General features: G+C 47.1%; 2 protein-coding genes across 4 annotated transcripts in view; both read right to left on the reverse strand.

The window, feature by feature from the left end:
• The window catches only part of LOC108023405 (tyrosine-protein phosphatase non-receptor type 9), a 35,092-nt gene extending 20,679 nt beyond the window's left edge, over positions 1-14,413 (reverse strand). Inside the window, exon 1 of one of the 3 annotated variants that reach the window (XM_044093625.2) lies at positions 14,340-14,413. In XM_044093625.2, coding sequence (XP_043949560.1) covers positions 14,340-14,363 — 24 coding nt within the window. In that variant the 5' untranslated portion in view covers positions 14,364-14,413. Of the gene's footprint in view, positions 1-225; positions 378-5,747; positions 6,044-14,339 lie in introns of those variants that run through there. The other 2 variants (XM_017092856.3, XM_017092859.3) reach the window with 2 other exon arrangements.
• A 1,735-nt stretch (positions 14,414-16,148) lies between these two features.
• On the reverse strand, positions 16,149-20,097 carry LOC108023732 (nose resistant to fluoxetine protein 6). Its single transcript, XM_017093369.3, has 6 exons — positions 19,754-20,097; positions 18,292-18,694; positions 18,154-18,227; positions 17,565-18,094; positions 16,583-17,239; positions 16,149-16,524 (listed from the first exon to the last, which is right to left on the reverse strand). Exons 1-6 carry the CDS (start codon positions 20,040-20,042, stop codon positions 16,243-16,245), a joined length of 2,235 nt encoding a protein of 744 aa, XP_016948858.1. The 5' UTR covers positions 20,043-20,097; the 3' UTR covers positions 16,149-16,242.
• Positions 20,098-20,310: the final 213 nt, after the last annotated feature.

The raw sequence follows: 20,310 nt of genomic DNA on the forward strand, positions 1-20,310 counted from the left end.
TCCAGTGTTTACCCAACGCCGCTTCTCCGTGGCTGCCACCCCCACCCCAGGTGCGAGTTCCGTGGACTTCCAAGTGCTTCATTCACTCTTCCGGAGCCCTTCACCCAGTCGATTTCCTACGCCGGCTAATTGGACATTCGAAATGCCAGGCACGGGCACAGGCATTGCTCCACCAACGCACGGATAGACCCAGAACGGAACCGATTGGCACCGACCGAAACCCACCTGTTCGCGGCTGCGACGGCGCTGATACAGATGCACCATGCTGGTTGTTTCGATGATGGGTACTTGTAACTCAGATCACCGAAGCTGCACTCGCACTGCTGGCACCTGGACAAGAACTGGGATGTCCTGCAGGTCAGGGATGATGATATGGGGGCTCGGGGCTCTCTGTCGCGACACGCCGCGTCCGAAGTATCTCGTGTACTGAAAACTGCAAATACTCGCGGCCACTTGGCTTCGATCGCCGGGCAGAGCGGAAGGCAGCGCTGTCGACGTCGCCGACTGATAGCGGGTACACTGGGAGAAACGCGGGTGTGGGTTCGAAGCCAGCGAGCGAGCACAGAGACTTCTTTATTAAATATTTTACTCCAACTAAGGTTGAAGTAGGTAAAATGAAGATATGTATAGCCCTAACTTTGTATCGTTATAGAACTGTCCAAAGTAGAAAAGCTCAAACTGGTTCTAAAACTATTGATATTATTTTAAGAACTACTTTAATCGCAAGCCGTTACTTTAGATAATATGTCTAGAACAGCGAATGTTCAATACTTCACAGTTTTGAGAGTTGGAACCGTGATCACATATACTAAGATATAATCATTTTTCCCTATAAAATCATTCAAATAACTTGATATGGTTAGCAGCCACCACACTGTTGATTGATCTTAAGTTACATTCGAGATGAGGTGCATCCTAAAGCATAATATTTGGGTGTCTTCTTAACGGGAACTTCCGATTTGTCACATTTTTTCGATCCGTGTACCGCCGCTGCTCTGCTGCGGTTAACGAACTGCAGGGGCAGCGAACACGTTGAGCGGCTTCTCGGAAGCGGGACGCGGGCGGCGCCAGCGGAGGCATGCCGACCAATTGAGTCATGCGGGAGTCGCCGATGGCAGTACCGCTGGCGGAGCCACCATATGTCACCCTTCGACGGCGGCGCACAGTGGGCCAGGTCGGCGATATCGCCGGTGTTTGATGGGCGCTGCGACAGGCGATAACTTATCTGGCGAATTGTGTTCGCGAGAACCCGAGCTTTTATCTGGCAGAGTTCGCAGAAGTTCCCATTCACTGAACCGCAGCCCATCAATTAGCATGAAGTGCCGCCCTACGAGCTCACGGTCGTGTGCGAACTCTCATAAATTAATTCGTATTTTGTGCGAGTTCACGCTGAATATTTGAGAATTGTCACTGATTTTTGCAAAACAATTCGGAAACCAAAGGAGATAATGGCGTTTTGCCTGAAAAGCTTTTTCCTAAGAAAGTAACTAATACTGCAAGTGGATTTATGGGGGCCACGAACCTTTCTTCGAGAGATTTTTTCCGAAGATTATACATTTTCGTTCTCTGGAACTGGTAATTATTTTGATTCAATTTGCACATAAACAAGGGTATTTCTAGGGAACAACAAAATAGTTATGGGTTAGCATTGAAAAACGTATATTTCTCAGAAAATATTTTTCTATTTTTCACCACCTTGACCCACTGTGCGGGTCCAGGGATTCCTTCGAAGCGGATTCTGACGATGTGCGGCCCGAAAGAGAGGTGAGCGATGCCATGCGTCATCGTATTTACGATCCTCACCTCTTTCCCGACGATCGTGTTTGTTTATCTGGCGTCTTTCCTCGAACACATTACCGCGACGAAGCCAGGGAACAGGGGCTTGATGCTTTTACTGGCTATGACATAAGATATTCGATTCTCGCTTCTTCAAAGGAAACGGCCCGTGAGGAGTCGAAATCCGAGTCCCATGATTTGTAATTGGACTATTTCCGCCAACGGGAAAGAAGCTGTTTCCAAAGCTGTTATGGCACTCGGGCACCAGTGTGGTTTTTGGTTGCAATGTGTCATCCGTCGGCTGGCCTAGGCCAACAGGTCACCAAGTCTTGTCTAGTTTCAGAGACTTGCTAATGGCCCGCGGGCGCTACTTTCACTTTTGCCTCGCGGGGCTCGCAGGGGCGGGTCGAGGCGGGGCGGGGCTGGACTGAAAATCGAACAAGGTTTATCGGAGAGAGTCGCAGCCCCGAGCGCCCCGCATTGTGACTAAGTTCACTGGAATGGGTCAGCAGTGGAGGGCTCTGCGAAGAAAGGTCGATTGTGCACGCTGATGTATCAGTTCCATGAAAGCATCTCAATCGATCAAAGGAGAAATGCATGCAACTGATCACTGTTTCTTCGGTTCCAAAGGAGTTGTCAGTGATTAATTATCACTTCATGGTAATACAAACAAGGAGTTGGTTAAACTGAAACCTTAAAACAATCGGTCTGACATCAGACATAGTATCTTGTATGTATAGTATCTTGAGGAGAGAAAGCGCTTGCAGGGAAAGAGATAAAGAGAGAGATGCAGAGGCGGAAGGCGTCGTTCACTCACTTCCGGTTTCGGCCTGAGTTCTGGTTATGGCTATGGTTATGGTTGTGATTACAGTCAGCGTAAATCTCTTGGCCAGAGCCGGTTAATAGAGCAGCGACTGCCTCGGCCGCCAGCCTTCCTAACTGTTCGCATGCAAAGTAAAAGCGACAGACCTCGCCAGCTGTTCCAGCCCGTTCCATTCCGTTCAGTTTCCAGCCGCGTTCGGTTCGGTTTGGATCGGTTCTACCTGGAACTGTAAAACCGCCCGGGGCCATGGCTAAATCGGTGTCTCCGATCTCTGGAGAAGAGTCTTTGCCGCTGCTAACGGACTGCGAGCATGGAAGCCGCTGGTTCTGGAAACCAGCCAACGATCAGCGATTGGAAAACAGTCGGACTCGGGGGAAGACTAAGACCAAGACCAAGACCAAGACCGAGACCGAGACCGAGCCATGCAGATTGGGCGGAGAAAGCAGAAATGGGGGGAGGTCTCCTACTACTGATCAGCATAGGCACTGTGGTTCCAGTGCCCAGATGATCGCTCATCGTTCATGATTTCCCGCTGACTAATCTCTGGTCGTGAACAACTGCTCTGTAGCAAATGGAGCACTCAATCAGAATTCATTTACGCTGAATTGCACTCGGTCAGCGAGTTGGCGACACAGTGGGGTCAGTGGAGGCATGGCTGTACCACCTCTATAAGGCGTGTGTACGATTAAAAGTACTGATCTGAAACGATGCCCTAGTTTACCTACAAAGCACGGACGTAAAGCGATTCCTGAAAGCGGCAGTTCTATGCCAATCTGTCAAAGTCCCACTTTATCTTGGTGTTCCGTTGCTCGCGGTGTAACCCTTCAGCGAGCTCGGAAATAACCCTCATCAAGGGAACTCCCCAGGCCTCCACCCCCACGATCCTCCAGCGAGGCAGTCGCCATTATTTACGCTCCATTCCGGCGCCTTTCGACGATTTCCTTTCACAGGATGCAGGATATTGCTGACAGATTGTTGTCTGCGAATACTGCACAGTTTCCACAGCAGGAAGCGCCCACAGAGAAGGGGGTGCTGTTTTTTTTCCCATTTTCCGTTCGCAGGAGGGGCTACTTCCTTTCGCACTTTCGCAACGGACTCGAAATGCTCTGCTAGGCGCATTCACTAGGCTTCCGCCTAATGCGCAGTCGCAAATTGGTTTGCGGGGAGAGGTATGGGGCCTTCAGATGCAGATGGGGATACGGATGAGGAGGGCAGAGAAGAGCTGACCCCGTGGCGGATTGTGGCAACTTGGGGCGGGACAAAGAGCGCTCAGTTCGCACTGTGCCGCTGCAGTAACAGCTCAATGTGCGGTTGTTGGATTTGTGAAGGAAAGAGCTTTAGCTTGTACCCAAAAAATAACACCTGAATAATACTTTAGCATAAAGCAATACAATAAATAAATAACCAGAAAGGAAGTTAGCTTCGGCAAGCCGAAGTTTGTATACCCTTGCAGTTACAAGAAATGATCAACTTTTGCTATATGGTATAGTCGTCCGATTTTGATAAAATTTAATTCGAAATTCAAAACCAATCAAAAAATGTTATTTCCAAGCGTAGGAGGTTATATGCTAAAAAAAACATCGAAGATACAATTTTTTCATATTATTTTAACACTCATTTTCCGATAGATCCTATGGGAGCTATAAGGTATAGTTGTTCGATCCGGCTCTAAAACTGAGAGACTAGTTTGCGCAGAAACGGACGGACAGGCGAACGGACAGACGGACATGGCTAGATCGACTCGTATTGACGCTGATCAAGATTATATATACATTATGGGGTCGGAAACGTCTCCTTCACTGCGTTGCAAACTTCTGACTGGAATCATTATACCCTCTGCAAGGGTATAAAGATTGCTTGCACCATGAATGCATGTGTTTTCAAAAGCCCATTAAAAACGAAAGAGAAACAGACTGGTCATTAGGGCTGTGTCCAAGAATACCCACTATGCTGTTCAAACGGTTTATCTTCATTGTCCATCCAAATAGGCCCCCTTTCGCCCCCTTCAGCCCCCTTTCCTCTCCGCCACACCCGTTGGCATATGAACAAACGCTTTTAGAGAGAAATGCGCACAGAAGCAGCGGCGAAATTTCATTTGCATGCGAATGGATGTCGGTCTGGGGCCTGCCGCTCCGCTCGTGCTTCTGGTGCGATGAGATGTGTTACACACGGTACGAATCCGAGTTCCAAACGGAACTTGGCCAATGGCTGAAGAAATGCGAGGCGAAACCGAGAGAAACCAGCTGTTGGCTAGCGAAGGGCCAGCGAGATGGAAGTGGAACATGGTTTCGTACTGCCAACAGCTTCCATGAATTTTCGAAATATGTATCTACAGCATGTTCCTGGAACTACGTGGGCGACTAGAATGTATGGACACGACGTACGGATAAGCAGGTGTTTCGTAATAGAAGCTTGCCCATCCTGCCTTTAGTTGGTCTTACTTAGTGGCTGAAGAAAACATCAAACCCCTGTGGACCGTATCTCAAGTTTCCAGATCTAACACTTCGTTTCCCGGTACTAGGCGGTTTAGTACTCCCTGTGTTCTTGGCCTAAATGAAGTAAGGCTTCTATTTAATGTCGGATCTGATAAGATATGTAAGTTTATATTGCTATATTGCGACAAGTAAGTGGTGCTGGCTTTCCAGGTAATTCCAGGTGGGAAGGCAACCTCAGAGAACTCTTTGTTCGATGCTAATGAACTAGAGAAGAAAGATCAAGAGGAAGGAGAGAAGAATACAGCGCGAAGCTGCGGGGAGAGCAACAAGTTGGAAAGGCAGAAGAAAAAGGAGCAAGAGGCCCCTAACTAGCTATAAATAGCCCAGCAAAAGCACTGCAAGTGGCGGAGAGTAGGTACTAGCTACACTGGAAAAAGACGCAGATGGATTTCAATCGGACGGAAAGCTAAAGCCAGACCCAAAATTGATTGAAAACTTCTTAGATGTATCTGACCAAAATGAATTAAAATGTTAAAATAAAAATTATAGTAATAGAGGTGAAATACAAGCCCTAATATTTTCATGTGTAGCACAAAAGAGAGAGCCCCGCAGAGAGGGCGTCCTGAGACGAGAGAAGAGCCGAGCAAAGCTTAGAAAGTAAAAATCAAAGACCTGTGCGAGAGGGAGATGGATAGCCGCGCACACTCACACACCTTGGCAATGCACAGGAAGAGACGCTGGTGACAGCCGCTGTCCTGCTCGCTCCCACGGCCACTGTTGTTGTTCCTATCCTCCGGCTCGTCCTTATTCCAATGCGTTCGCTGCATTTTAGCGCATTTTTCACACAAACACTAGCAGGCACGCGCACCAGAACGTCCACTGAATTGCACCCACAAAAACAAATAAATAAATAACAATTGTGGCAGTTTAGTTGCACATCACAGCGAGACGCGCGAACGCACGAGGCGGATGGATGAGAAGAGATGAACGCGCGTCGACTGACAACAAACAATGAATAACGAACGGCGGAACAGCGAAGCGGCGAGAAACGCGGCCAGCAGCCTCTGCTGGCGTCGGCAGAGCCGCTGCGCATGCGCACAGGAGAAAGAAAAGCGCACAGTGGGCCAGGTGGAGTCTTCTGAAGAAAGAACGCTGACTTTGAAACTCCTCCTATATAGCACTTCAAATGGAATAATTGTATTTTCTATATTTCCCGACACAACGAGGTTTGAAACTCAAGAAATGTGCTGTAGCTTCTTTAACCGGTGTTTACTTTGGCACTGACTTGTGTTTGTTTTGGCAACCTCATATTTTTCAACAAACACCGATCCATAAGTTTTCAGTTTTCTCTGGGAACTACTACTACCAAACAAATCAAAGCCAATCGATCGTACATTGCCATACATAATCTTTAAAAACACGTTTTAGGAAAATGAATTAAATGTTTAAAGCTAAGTTCCCTTCAGCAAAATAAAGAATACAAATAAAAACCCCTTTGGCCCACTGTGGAGCGGAGAGAGGCTGAGCGACTGGAGCTGAGCAGTACGCCCCATTACAAGACGTAGTTGTTGTTGTCGCTGCTGCCACTGACACAGTTCAATGTCAGCCGGCGAAAGAGAGAGAGGGGCCAGAGAGCGGAGCGCCCATGTTAACGCTAAAAGGATGCCCATTAACAGTGATCATGATCTGTTAATCGCCAGAGGGTACAGTGGAACGTATATTAAAATGCAATTGGGATATTTTTTTATATTTGGAGACAGTTCTTTAAGAAGCACTGGAGAGTTAAATAAAATGGAACTACAAAACTGTAAAAATTATACCCATCACTTGTATACTTCTAGTATTCAAACCTTTTTCAGACCAAACCCCACTGCATTCTAACAGAGGTGGGCATCGAGCTCAGACCGTCAATGAAAATGAATAAAAATGCGCGGAAAACAACTAAATCAAGCTTAAATCTCAATGCCCGAAGGCACGGCTCGCTGAGCGGCTTTTGTGATTAACTTAACTTATCTTCTGTGCGCTGCTCATGACTTCTTGCGAAAGTGTTAAGAAATTTCGCCACAGTTTCGAGTGTCGTTGGAGAAAAAATTTCACTTGCTTCGCGTCCGACGACCGTCTCACACATGTACTCCTGTACATGTGCACTCCACATATGCGAGTGCTCTTTGTTTTCTACCATTTGCGCATGATTATTGTTATTATTTTTCATTATTACTACGCTTTCTTGCGGCGCGCGCTCGCCTGTCTCTCGATTATTTAAACAAAACGCTCGCTTAAGTTTCCGCTGCCCGCTGGCCTCCCCCTTTCACCCAGGGGCGCGACATTGAGACGAGACAAAAGACCCGAGCACCACGCTTCTGCTGTTGTTGCTATATATTATAATTATTATTGCTGCCATTGTTGCTGCCGCCGCTGAGCACACATCAGGCTGGAAACTTTCTTTTCAATGCGTCTTTACACAAGTCCGCGTCGAAAAGAAATCACCGCAGCTTGAGCACACATATGTTAATACCGGTGAATCGATCTGATGCTACAGTCCGACTTCGGGAGGAAGCCCACAACGGTCGATGCTCCAGTTGGGCCAAAAAATATCTATAAAATGTATATGTGGTTTTCCAGCTACTAGCTACCAACTAAAATCTTTAGCAAAGTAACAAAATTGAATTTGTCAAGTAGCTGTAGAAAATGAAATAAAATTGTAATTTTGGTATACATCTCTACAAGGCCGTACCGTATTTATCTGCCAAAATGATTCGGGCTTAGAGAAATGCGACCGTCTGGCGCCCTCGAAACGAGTCGATCCACAGATTAGCCGCCGCCGTTGACCCCGTTCCCCATAGAAAGTGATCGCCAATGGGATTAGGGCGGCATCATTCCGCCGCCATCAAAATGTGTATCCGTGCGATTACGCAACGGAGCGAGATTCGTAATCATCCGAAAACAGAAAACCTGGTAGGGCCTTCGATGATGCGACACATTCCTCCGGTTGGCCATGGAACGTGACTAAGCACAGCTCACTCCCCATTTCTCCGTCCGAAGACTTCTTATATCATGTCCCCAACTTAAAACTGCTCTATTGCGATGTGTGCGAGTCAAAATCACGACAAAGAAAGTGCTTGAAAGATGGTACATATGCAAGACCCACTATACAATGGCTCATTTTGAGTACTCTCAGGCCTAACTTCACTTTAGCTAGCTCTATAAAGTTTCATTCACCTTATAGGGAGATGCTAGCCCTCCGAATATTTTCAGATGTGTTATGATAGAGTCTGCCAGTCTGGGGCTAAACCCAGGGCTTGAACGTACTTGGCAGCCCTGTGGGATTCCACATTGGACTCAATTAGCCTGCCACACAGCCAGGCCCTCCTGTCCAATCCAATCCGCTCCGTGCTGCTGGCACTGCCAATGGCAGACTGCCAAGGGAGCATGGCAGCCTTAGAAAAGCAAACAAACAAACGAAATGCTGCCTTTTTAATTATCAGAAATGGCTAAAAACTTCCGAGCAGCAGAAGGAGGGCCGAATGTGGGGAAACAAAAAGGCAGCAACATGTTTCCTGGCTCCAAGTAGGCCAAAACAAATGAAAAGCCCTCGGCCCCCACACTTAGCACCGCACCTCTAAGCCCCCAAAACTCATTTCTTTTGCACAATGTAAATCGGTCAAACCAATCAAAAGCGAAAAAAGAGCAACAAAGCCCCTAAGAGTTCTTTCAACTTGCTTTTAACGTGTTCGTCTAGGTTGTACACTGGGAAAAGGCCACTACATGTTTTAGTCCAGTTGGCGAAATAAACATTAGGCACGATTAAAAACATCTAGTGCTTGTTTGTGAAGGACGTCACATAAGTGCAGTAACCACTGTGTGAAATGCTGTTTTACTGCACTCCTTTGCTTGCGTCAACTTGGAATCACTTCGAATTTAAATCAGTTAAATGGATTTTTTCTCCGTGCAGCTGTGATTTTTGCCAGAAATGGTTAAGGGCCCGCGGCATTCGAAAGTGTTGAGGATGGGATCAAGACGAGCTGGGAGTCGAGAGATGGGAGATGGCAGATGAAAGATTCGGATGAGATGTGGGGACACATGTCATTGTCAGGCCGTGGTCCAAATGCAATTGAGAAAATATCGCAATGAGGACTTGAGCACGACACAATGAGCTGAGATGGGTGGCTGGAGAGGATGGAGAGGACGGAGCTCGAGAACGGCGGAAAAGAAGTCTCAGACAATGGGCCCTTTGCATTAGAAACTACATTTGTACTGGCAGCCAACGACGCTAGCCAAACTAAGGCAGTGCGAAGCCAAAAACTTTGGTGGTAATTGTGCGAAAGAAAGCCAAAGAACTGACGAGAGCCAAGAATAGGGGGATATAGAAAAAGACCAAAAGTCAGACACAGCGCAGTGAGAACTCAGGAAGATGCGAAATAGTTGGAACGCTGCATTTCGGATTGTACGGCATAATGAACAAAGTGGGACATTTCTGAAGTAACTCTGTAAAGTATGTCAACTTCCCAGTTATGCAAAGTCAAAAAGTTTATTTAATGTTAAGTACCGATCTCTAAAATGTACACCCCTCCCACTAGGTTATCTAAATATTGGCCCACACTTAGGCACCCGAACAATTATACAAAATCACCAGGAAATGCAAGATACCCCTATATAGCTGGCTTATCAATGGGCATTTTTTGATTTTCATACTCCTTAAAAATGGGTTATTTACGCGCGTTTAACACCTTATCTAGTGCTTACTGTACGCGCTAAGAATCACTGCGGAAGCAGCAACAGCATCTGAAGCTCAGAGGCGGAGCATCAGCGGAGCAGATTGGGATTCGGATTCAGAATCAGAGTCAGAGTGAACTGACGGCGGAAGAGAAGAGCTGGGAGCCCGGTCTCTGGTCTCTGAGAGCCACTCCATCGGTCGGTCACATGCGAGTGTGCGAGTCGGGTCTAGGGAGTTCAACAACCTGCATGATTGGCATGGGGCAGAGGCAGAGGCAAACAACAAGAACGAAACACAATGCCCTGCTGCACACCAAGTGCTGCTCCTCCTCCTCCTCCTCCTCCCCTGCAATCGCAATAGCTCCAATTATGCACAAGTAAATGGAAAATCGTAATAAGCAGCGGACCAGGGACCTGGCCACGATTAAATGGCCGGAGTCAGATAGCCAGACGGCTATATCCATTGACCCACTTTGGCGCCAAACACATCCCGCCGCAGAGCGGCAAACAATCGAAGGGGTTACCATGCAGGAGGCACGGAAACTAATAGCCATTTGTGGGCTTTAGGGGGCTAAGAGGGTGCAGATCCCGGATAAACTCCAATTCCTTTTGTGGGAAGAACAGCGGTTCTAGGATCTCTGAGAAAACCACTAAAGAATTCACTTCGATACAGTGTATGGGTAATGTAGGGGTAAGCTTACAAGTCTGCACTAGGGTTTCCATTTCGAGTACCCACAGATTTTTATTGATGATAGAGGGATTTTATAGATTATACTTGGCAACTACTTGGCAATTTTCGAGGATGGAAAAAGCGTATGTCAAAGCGTATAAAGCGGTCGAAACCGATTTAAAAAATAAATATTTATCACTTTACAAGCAAGTTAAGCTTACTTTTCGCCCACAGTAGCACATATGCGAGGCAATAGTATCGCCAAGTTAATACCTAACGACATTAAATCAAAACAATGCGCCTCTCGTCTGGAACACATCCACAACAAGTCCACAAATCTTTATAGGAATGTATACCCAGACAACAAATAAACACATCTATATACCATTAGGAATAATATACAAGTGGGTACAAAGAACTATTCAGAGCAGCTTCCACTTGCACCCACACGAGTATCAGCGAAATACTCTCGAACAATTAGATCCATGCCCATGTACAAATGCCTCTATATGTGCCATAAATACCCAAGCGTGGTAATAGGAAAATGGCGCACTTCAGTTTTCCAGATGCAAAGCTTTGCCTTTCCGAAGGCGAAAAAGCTTTGAGGGCCACAAGGTAGTGTACAATGCATTATTAGCGATATTAAGTAAAGGTTAAGCTAAAACGCTGCCATGAAGCTATGCATAGTTCCACTCCCGAAAGTACAGACGATATTCTGCGGGGAGATACCTTCTGAAGTTTTCCCAAACTTTTTCGCATTCGGGCTCGTCTTTGCTCTCCCCCGTACATATTGTTCCGCCTGCTGTTTATTTTCGGAATATTATTTTTGCTAGGCGCTCGGGGCTCCCAGAGGGTGGGAGGGAAATACGACAGTCCCCTCCTTCTCGTTCCAGTTTCGATTCGGGCGCCTGTTCCACTTTGGGCTGTGGGCTATGATAAGAGAGCATGGGTATATGGGTATATGGGCATGGGATTGGGATTGGGATTGGGACTGAGCTGACCCATTTCCACCAGCGAGTGCGAACACACATGGGCCCAGTTGCACAACGGCACAGGCAGAGGCAACGCCAGCGCCCGGGCCGTTTTGTTTATTTTCCATTTTATTTTTATTCTCCGCTTTTCGTTTTTAATGAAAGTTATTGTGGCTGCTATCTGTGGCACAGCCCTCGCGGCTTAATCAACGCAAATGAGGAAGCCCAGCCGCCCAGAATCGAGCGCAGGCATAGCAACAGGCGGCCGTGGCGCATCCTGGATTCCATCCTGCCCTGCGCTGACATGGGTTATTGTACTCCGGCTCGGCTGGGTTCAAAATCCCGGCACAAGGATGCCATAATAAATCCAGGGCAACCGAAAAGGGCAAAATGATTTGGTGGCAAGCAAGAAGGGAAGCCACTCTTTTGGGGGCATGGACAGAGGCCCAGGACGAGCAGTCAACTGCAATGGGACACAAATATTTCATAACTGCAAGCGCTCGCAGAGCAGGGGTGGAGTTGAAGGAGCTGCCGCAAAGGGGTTCCAAAAAAGGGGGTTTTGTGGTAATGGTTGGAGAATGCAGTGTGCATAGGGCCTCAGGGAACTCTGTGATAATTATTTAGGAGAGCTCACAATCACAGTCGTGACAGTAAGTTTGTTCCCCTCCTCAAAAGCTCAGCTTTCTGAAGGTTCAATAAGCAGAGAGCCCTGAAGGATTGGTAGGGATGCTGGGATTTTCTGACCTTCCTTCGACGCATTCCATTGTAATGTGATTTTTAAAAGCCCCTTTGAACCCACCAACCAAAGATGCCCCCCAAGAGGGAAACACACCGCCACTGGCGTATTTACTGCTCAAATAAATTATTTGTGCACATGGCACCGAATGGAGGACCAGAAACCAGAGCGCTGTGCCCGACTGTCTGCCCTTTTTATGAGCAATTTGATTTATGCATCGAGCAGACGAGCACACAGACAGAGGGCGGAAGGACAGGCGGATGGGGGTGGTGGCGTCCACAAAAGTTGGCAAATATGCAACAATGAAAACGCAACAACTTGTAGTTGGTAATGTCAGTTCAAGTGAAATCAATTGTGCGCACACGAAATATGCGCAAATTGCGGGAGTGAGTGCAGATGGAAAGGCCGTCAAAGGATGTCGTTTTCAGGACCTCCCCTCAAACGAACCCCAATCGGCACCCTTTAACTGCCACTAAAGAAATGGGAGTCCAATGAATCATTGGACGATGGGAATCTCCGGTGTTAGTCAAGATAGTCCACTAAGATATCTAAAAGAACGCCTAGATGGTGGGCATCACATTGGTTACAGCGAAGGCGACCTGAAATACAAATGATCTTGAAGTAATCCCTCGGAAATCCATTGACTCGCTGTTGCTTGGACCCCGAATTTCATGGGAAGCGATCTCCCATCCGACCTGGACAACTGATACCCAGCCTTGCCCCGCCCTCTGCTGTGCTCCCACCTGATCAGCACACGATGGGTTGGCATGAATGAACTTTTCGCCCAAAACCCATTTGGAGCAGCAGAAAACGAATTTCCAAGGAAATTCGAATTTACGAGGTGGACGGTTGGGGGAGCTTAGAAGAAAATAAATAAATTATCGGGAAAGCACATAAACAACGCCACTTCCGAGTGGCGTTGAGAAAATGGCAAATGGAAATGGGGAACAACTGGCGACTACAAAGGAATTTCGCTGCAGAAATGTGGAAATTATTAAGCCGAAAGCAGGATGACAAATGAGAAATGAAATAAATTTCGCAGAAATGATCGCCCAAAAATGATCGCTCAAAAGCAATTTTAGGCTTCGCCCGACGAGAAAAGAAAACATAGGAAAATTCGTGAATTTCAGCATAGGGAATATTGATAAAATACGCAATACCTAGTCAAGACTGGAACATTAATATTTTCCAGCACTCTAAATAGTTAATAAGATACTTAATGTGTTTTTTGTACTAAATTAACAAAACATGGTGAAGCAGTGAGTCACTCAGTTATTTTAGAAATGTTTGGAGACTGTTTCGTACAATGTTTATCACTGTGAAGTGACCCCAGTTTCTGGAGTATCTACTAGTATGTTTTAGTGAAATTTAATGATACTTCGGCAGGAAGCAATGAAATGACGGAAAATTAACTTTTAGGTTCTTACTAAACGAATATATCTACTCGCTCCCTCGCACTCCCGCCGCTCGTCCTCCCTCCCGCTCGCACCCGTTAATGATTAAGCAAACAATGGCAGTGCAGTCGTGTGCGTGTGTGTAACTATGTGTGTGTGTGTTTGACAGTGGGATTGGGGGCAAAGATTTGTGCAATGCAAAATTGGCCGGCTCGAAGAGATACAACCACGGGGAACTGCGCTACTTTGGCGAAGGGAAAGCGGTTTCCCCCATACGCTTTTCCCCGCTTTCCGCCCACCTTTTGTTTTTTGCCCGCAACTAAACCGGTTTCTGACCCTTTTGCAACAGCAAGAGAAACAACAACAGCAACTGCACTCCGGAAATCACTTTCCCTAATGAAGCGAACCCACACACACACACGACCAACATGCACACATTCGTTGTTGTTGCATTGATAAGAGAGCCTGCAACGGAATGCGTGTGGGAGGGAGACGAACGGCGTTGGCGGAGGGGCGGGGCGGCACGTGTTAACCGACATAAACACGCACACACACTTGCGTGCATGCACAAACATACACATGGGCACTGCAATTGCGGAACAAACGCACAAATACCGAAACACCAAATGTTTGCCCAACACACACTTACAGGTGAGCGCTGGCATACCGACACACTCACACGCACTCGCACTCGCACACAAACTTAGCTGGCAAACTGGAGGGCAGTTTGGAATCCTCAACGTCGCTTGTCGCTCCTTTACGATTTTTAGTGCTCAACATTAGTATTTGTTTGTTTGCTTTGACTTGAAAACGGAACTTACGAATTCTTGTTGTTCTGCCTCCATTTTTACCGAGTAAATAAGAGTGTGACCATACTCCGGCCGCCCGAATATTCCGGTGTGCGCAAAGGGACTAAATAAGCCGGACCACTCGACTCCCCGGTTCGCGTCTCGGCTGGGCAGCCTCTGCCAGGCTAAAAAGTAGTTCGAAATCCCCAGCCTACAAAATAGCCAGTAAATTTACCAGTTAAAAAATTAATGAAGACTAATTAGAAAACTAAATTTGCGACTTTAATTGATAGTTATATTGGTTGAAATCAACTTCAAACTGATCGCGCCATCAGTTCCTTAAGTTTTTTTTACAAAGGAAGAACAAAAACAAATTGGTTCCAATGGCTTTCAAATTGTGAACCCAGATCTGCACTTTTACATTGTGGTTTGTCGTTTAATTCTCTAATATTCTACATTAAAATTTATATCTCTACAGATGGTTAAAATGGCTAAAAGATGGCTAAAATTGGACCACAATACCGAGCTCCTAGATCCCATAACTTGGGTAAATGGATCCCGATTTTGAAGATTGATACCTCTATGAGTTTGTTAGTAAATTCTCTAATATTCTACATCAAAATATGTCTCTTTAAAGATGGTCAAAATTTTGACCCATTTTCATGTTCGATTTTTCGAATTTCCAATGGTTTCCGGCATAGGACCCCAAAACTGAGCTTCTACATCCCATAACTTGGGTAATTTCTTCCCGATTTTAAAGATTGATGCTTTTATAAGTTTGTGATTGAATTCTCTAATATTTTACATCAAAATATGTATCTTTAACGATGCTCAAAATTTTGACCCATTTTCATGTTCGATTTTTTCGAATTTCCAATGGTTTCCGGCATAGGATCCCAAAACTGAGCTTCTAGATCCTATAACTTGGGTAAATGGATCCCGATTTTGAAGATTGATACCTCTATGAGTTTGTTAGTAAATTCTCTAATATTCTACATCAAAATATGTCTCTTTAAAGATGGTCAAAATTTTGACCCATTTTCATGTTCGATTTTTTTGTATTGTCAATAGTTTCCGGAATAGGACCCCAAAACTGAGCTTCTACATCCCATAACTTGGGTAATTTCTTCCCGATTTTAAAGATTGATGCTTTTATAAGTTTGTGATTGAATTCTCTAATATTTTACATCAAAATATGTATCTTTAACGATGCTCAAAATTTTGACCCATTTTCATGTTCGATTTTTTCGAATTTCCAATGGTTTCCGGCATAGGACCCCAAAACTGAGCTTCTAGATCCTATAACTTGGGTAAATGGATCCCGATTTTGAAGATTGATACCTCTATGAGTTTGTTAGTAAATTCTCTAATATTCTACATCAAAATATGTCTCTTTAAAGATGGTCAAAATTTTGACCCATTTTCATGTTCGATTTTTTTGTATTGTCAATAGTTTCCGGAATAGGACCCCAAAACTGAGCTTCTACATCCCATAACTTGGGTAATTTCTTCCCGATTTTAAAGATTGATGCTTTTATAAGTTTGTGATTGAATTCTCTAATATTTTACATCAAAATATGTATCTTTAACGATGCTCAAAATGTTGACCCATTTTCATGTTAGATTTTTTCGAATTTCCAATGGTTTCCGGCATAGGACCCCAAAACTGAGCTTCTAGATCCTATAACTTGGGTAAATGGATCCCGATTTTAAAGATTGATACCTCTATGAGTTTGTAAGTGAATTCTCTAATATTCTACATCAAAATATGTCTCATTAATGATGGTCAAAATTTTTACCCATTTTCATGTTCGATTTTTCCGTAAAAAAAGAAAGTACTGATGATTGTTTAAAATTTTTTAATAAATAGATCTAACTACACACAAAAAATTGGTTCGTAATTGGGAAAAAAAAAATCGTATCGAGGCTGAGGGGCCTAGGCCTTGGATGGATTCTCTTCGCTGGTGGGAATGGGCGTGATTTCCGCCTTGGTCTCCTCCACCAGCTTGGGCTCCACTTCCGTTTCCGCTTGCTGTTTCGCTTCCGGCTTCGGTTCGACAGGAGCGGCTGTTTTGGCCAGTTCGCCGGGAGTTGGCTTCTTGGGAGCCGGCTTGCCGAAGATGGCCTTCTCGATGCCCAAAATGGGTGCCTCAAAGGCCAGCGTGGCGAAGATGGAGGCGGTCAGGGTGATGCCGAAGTCGTGCCACCAGCGGAGGATCTAAAAGGAAGTTTGGGATTAGGAAATCGGTTGCGGAGACTCCAATATCACCACTTACCGCATCGTAGTTGGAGAAGTGGGTGTCTGTCTGCAGACGCGCCGCGTTGACCAGCTGGACAATGCGATGGATCACGTACATGCAGTAGCACAGCCGGCTGAAGCCGGTGAAGAAGCCCCAGGAGAGGAACTCGTTGACCAGGCCGCCGTGACCATTGTAGCAGGCCCACACGATCCAGCCGATGGACAGGGCCCACGAGGTCCTGCTCAGGGGCTCGAAGAAGGCGCCCTCGATCAGAGGCGAGTCAGGCGTGTCGGGCAGGATGCGCCAGTAGGGTCCCCACATGCAGGCCAACATGGTGCCGAAGGCCACGAACCAGCCGGTCAGCACCAAGGGCTTGGACATCGGAATCTGGCGACCGCGGTTGCGGGTGAACAGGAAGTAGCCGAAGATCACGCCAATCAGCCAGGTGGGAATGCGCGTGTGGGTCGGGTAGTAGGTCAGCCGCTGCCGCAGATCCACCTGATCGTCCTGCACTCGGAACAGGGTGAAGTCATTCAGCATGAATGTGGCGAAGGTGCCGCCCAGGCACAGGACCAGGAAGATCACGATGGGCACCAGGGCCTTCTTGCCCCACTTCCACAGCGGGATGAGGAACAGCGGCGAGAGGAAGTAGAGCTGGGTGTCCACAGCCAGGTACCAGGACTGAGAGATGCACTAGGAAAGGGAAATCAAGATCCTTTAATTTGTGATCACTCGGCTGATCCTTAAGATGAAGAGAATGCGGCTCGAAGGACCAATAGATGGTTTTCGAAGATAACGAACTCGTTTGAAAGATCAATGAACAATACCACTAAAATGGAAAGAGACTTGATCATCAGCTCTTTTAAGTAAGAAGATTGCGGATTGGGGAGAAAAAACTTTGTTGGAAGAATTGAGTTAGATGTAAGGGACAAGAGATTCGTTTGATTTTGATCCAGATGCTAGTGCGGCTTGAAGGACCAACACCTAATCGAAGCAGAATTGAAAGAGAATCACTTACTATGCTGTAGGGGAAGGCGTAGTTCTGGACGTAGATTAGCGTGGCCCACCAGGTGTCGGCGCACCGCTTGTCCTGGGTGCCCAGCTTGAACCACATGGGCCCGGCGCCGGAGTACTTGTAGAGCGACATGATGTACAGGACGACGACGGCGACCACCGGGGTGAGTCGGATGTAGCGATGGAAGTACATCATCGGGATGTTCAGCTTGCCCTTGGTGCGCTCCATTTCGCGGAAGGCGCCCCAGCACATCAGCAGACCGGACATGAAGAAGAACGTGTCCACGCAGAGGGAGCCGTTCTGGACCAGCATCGAGTACGGGGTCTGCACCCAGGTGTAGAACTTGTTCTTGTTGATGTGCGGCAGGTCGTAGAAGGTCATGTAGCCGTGGCCAAAGACCACCCACATCATGCTGAAGCACCGCAGTCCGTTCAGGCAGTGGATCACATTCGGGTTGTTCACCTTCTTCACGGTGAAGATCTTGGGGGCGTTGGTCAGCACGGAGAAGGCCAGCAGCAGGGGCTTCTTGGGCGCTGCGAACAGAGGACCTCGTTAGACCCCGTCCCACACAGCCCGGGCATCCCCAACTTACCTCCCTTGCGGGTCTGAACGTAGTCGTACACGCTGCTGGCCACCATGAAGAAGATGATCAGCGAGAAGAAGACGCTGCACGGGTTGGTATATTCAATTAGTAACAGCCGAGTGGGCCTTTTGGGGATGTCACACTCACATGGCGAAAATGTCAATGCCGCGCAGCTCGATGGGTGCATCGTACTTGCAGCGCGCTTGCGTGACCATTGGAGTTTCCGAGTCGGTCACATCCTGGCCGTAGAACTTGCTGATGGCATACTTGAGCAGCTCGTCGGTCTTCTCGGCACTGCACGTCTTGGGAACGCAGATGCCCAGCTCGAAGATCTGCGGATCTGTCTGCTTGTAGCTGATGCGGCTGAACTCCTCGCCTCGCTTCTTGACCGACTGATAGAACGTGGTGATGTTCAGGCTGGCCAAGCAGTACTGACCGCGCACCTCCTCGGTGTGCGTACTGGTCGCCGCCACGCACTCCTCGTACTGGCCCATGCTGATCGTGTGGCCCCAGAAGAGGCCGATGGGCATGCGGCCCCATGTGTCCGGAACTGGGGGATCGGAAGGAGGGAGATTTGATAACCCATTCCATTTCAATTCAAATACACACACACTCGGTTTCAAGTATTGCATTAACTTCAAGAGGTGCCGAAGTACATTTTCTTAGAGATAAGACCTCCTGAGGAGCACCTGCAGGCTTTATGCTGGGGATTAGCAGCGATAAGCTGAAGGGGTCGATGTGATATGCCACGGGGCTAGTGCAGTTTACTATTCAGCATTGATTTATGGACATCGTAAATTGCACTCCACTTGAAGCCGTCGCCGCAAGCCGATACGTCCAAGAATTATGAACTATGAATGGAGTTGTGAAACTAGGGGCCCACAACAAAACCATTAAAGATCAAAGACGATGTGACAAAGTGGCTACGTATGAAGGCTGTTCGTTCTAGAAACAATGAATGGAATTGTGAAATCACCTTAGCTAGATTAGTGACCGGATCAGTCTCACTCTTAATCGCCCAATCTTCTTAATAAATCAGGGAGCACAAGCTCCCATGGAAAAGACCTCAGATCGGGTCGTGATATCTCATGGGAAATTTCGTTGGCATTAGCCAGATCTTATCGCTGGCAATTCAGCGAGGAAATTGATTTGAAGTCGAAATTATGGCCCTTGTAAAACTGAAATCAAGGCTAAACTGGATTTATGAATGACCAATAGGGGAATTTGCTGTGCAGATTAGGAGCAATGCAAAATTGGGGTGGATTGGAAGCAATAAAAAGTGCTAGGCTTGAAAGGTTGAATGTTTTTAAACACTAACTAGGGTAGCATTGATGGTTTAACAAAATAGTAATGTCTACTGAAACAACACCCTCCAAATTGAGGATACATTAAGAAAAGGCTTCCAAATCGCAAGTGCATTTTAAGGACAAATGGCCAGTAATACTTATATGACACATTCCGAATAGAGATCGGTTGTTCAAAAGCCATAATAGGGTTGTAAGGGTTCAATATGAACATTCAGAAGTGATGATCACTTTCCAGAGGAAGCTCTTGGATAGGAGGACTGTTTCCTCACAACTTTCGCTGATCCTGGGGTTGCACTACTCACACTCCAGAGCCCACTCCTCCAGGTTGTCGATGGAGTCCCGGATGAAGGTGATGTCCCGGTCGCAGAGCTCATCGTCGAAGGTTCGGTCCTCGTAGACGCGTTTCACCTGGCCGGATTTGGTCCTGTTCGCGAGGGCGGCGTGCTGGGAGGCCAAGCTGAAGAACTGGTGGCCCAGACTGTTGCTCCACGGTGTGGAGTGGCCGGAGAGGAGGTAGTTGGAGTTGGAGTCCTGGGCGCCGACGGTCGCGATCAGCAGCGCGACTGCCAGGACACTGAAGAGGTCCTTCATGGTCCTTTGCGATGAGTACGATGAACTGGAGAACGCGTCGCGACCACCTGAGGGTGGAGTGTGCTACTGAGTGGGCGATCGCAGGGATCGCACTACTTTTATAGGCTAGTTACTACCTTTTCGGCCCGCTGTTTCGGGTACCCGGTTCGAGTGGGCACTTGAGGGCGGCGATGACGATGACCACGCAACGCCCGCCCCTGGAGTCTATAAATATTGCCAGCTACTGGTCTTGGAGCCCGATAAGGGTAGCCTCCCCTCGGCCAGCGTC

The sequence above is a fragment of the Drosophila biarmipes genome, chromosome X, assembly GCF_025231255.1.
Source record: "Drosophila biarmipes strain raj3 chromosome X, RU_DBia_V1.1, whole genome shotgun sequence".
NCBI lineage: Eukaryota > Metazoa > Arthropoda > Insecta > Diptera > Drosophilidae > Drosophila > Drosophila biarmipes.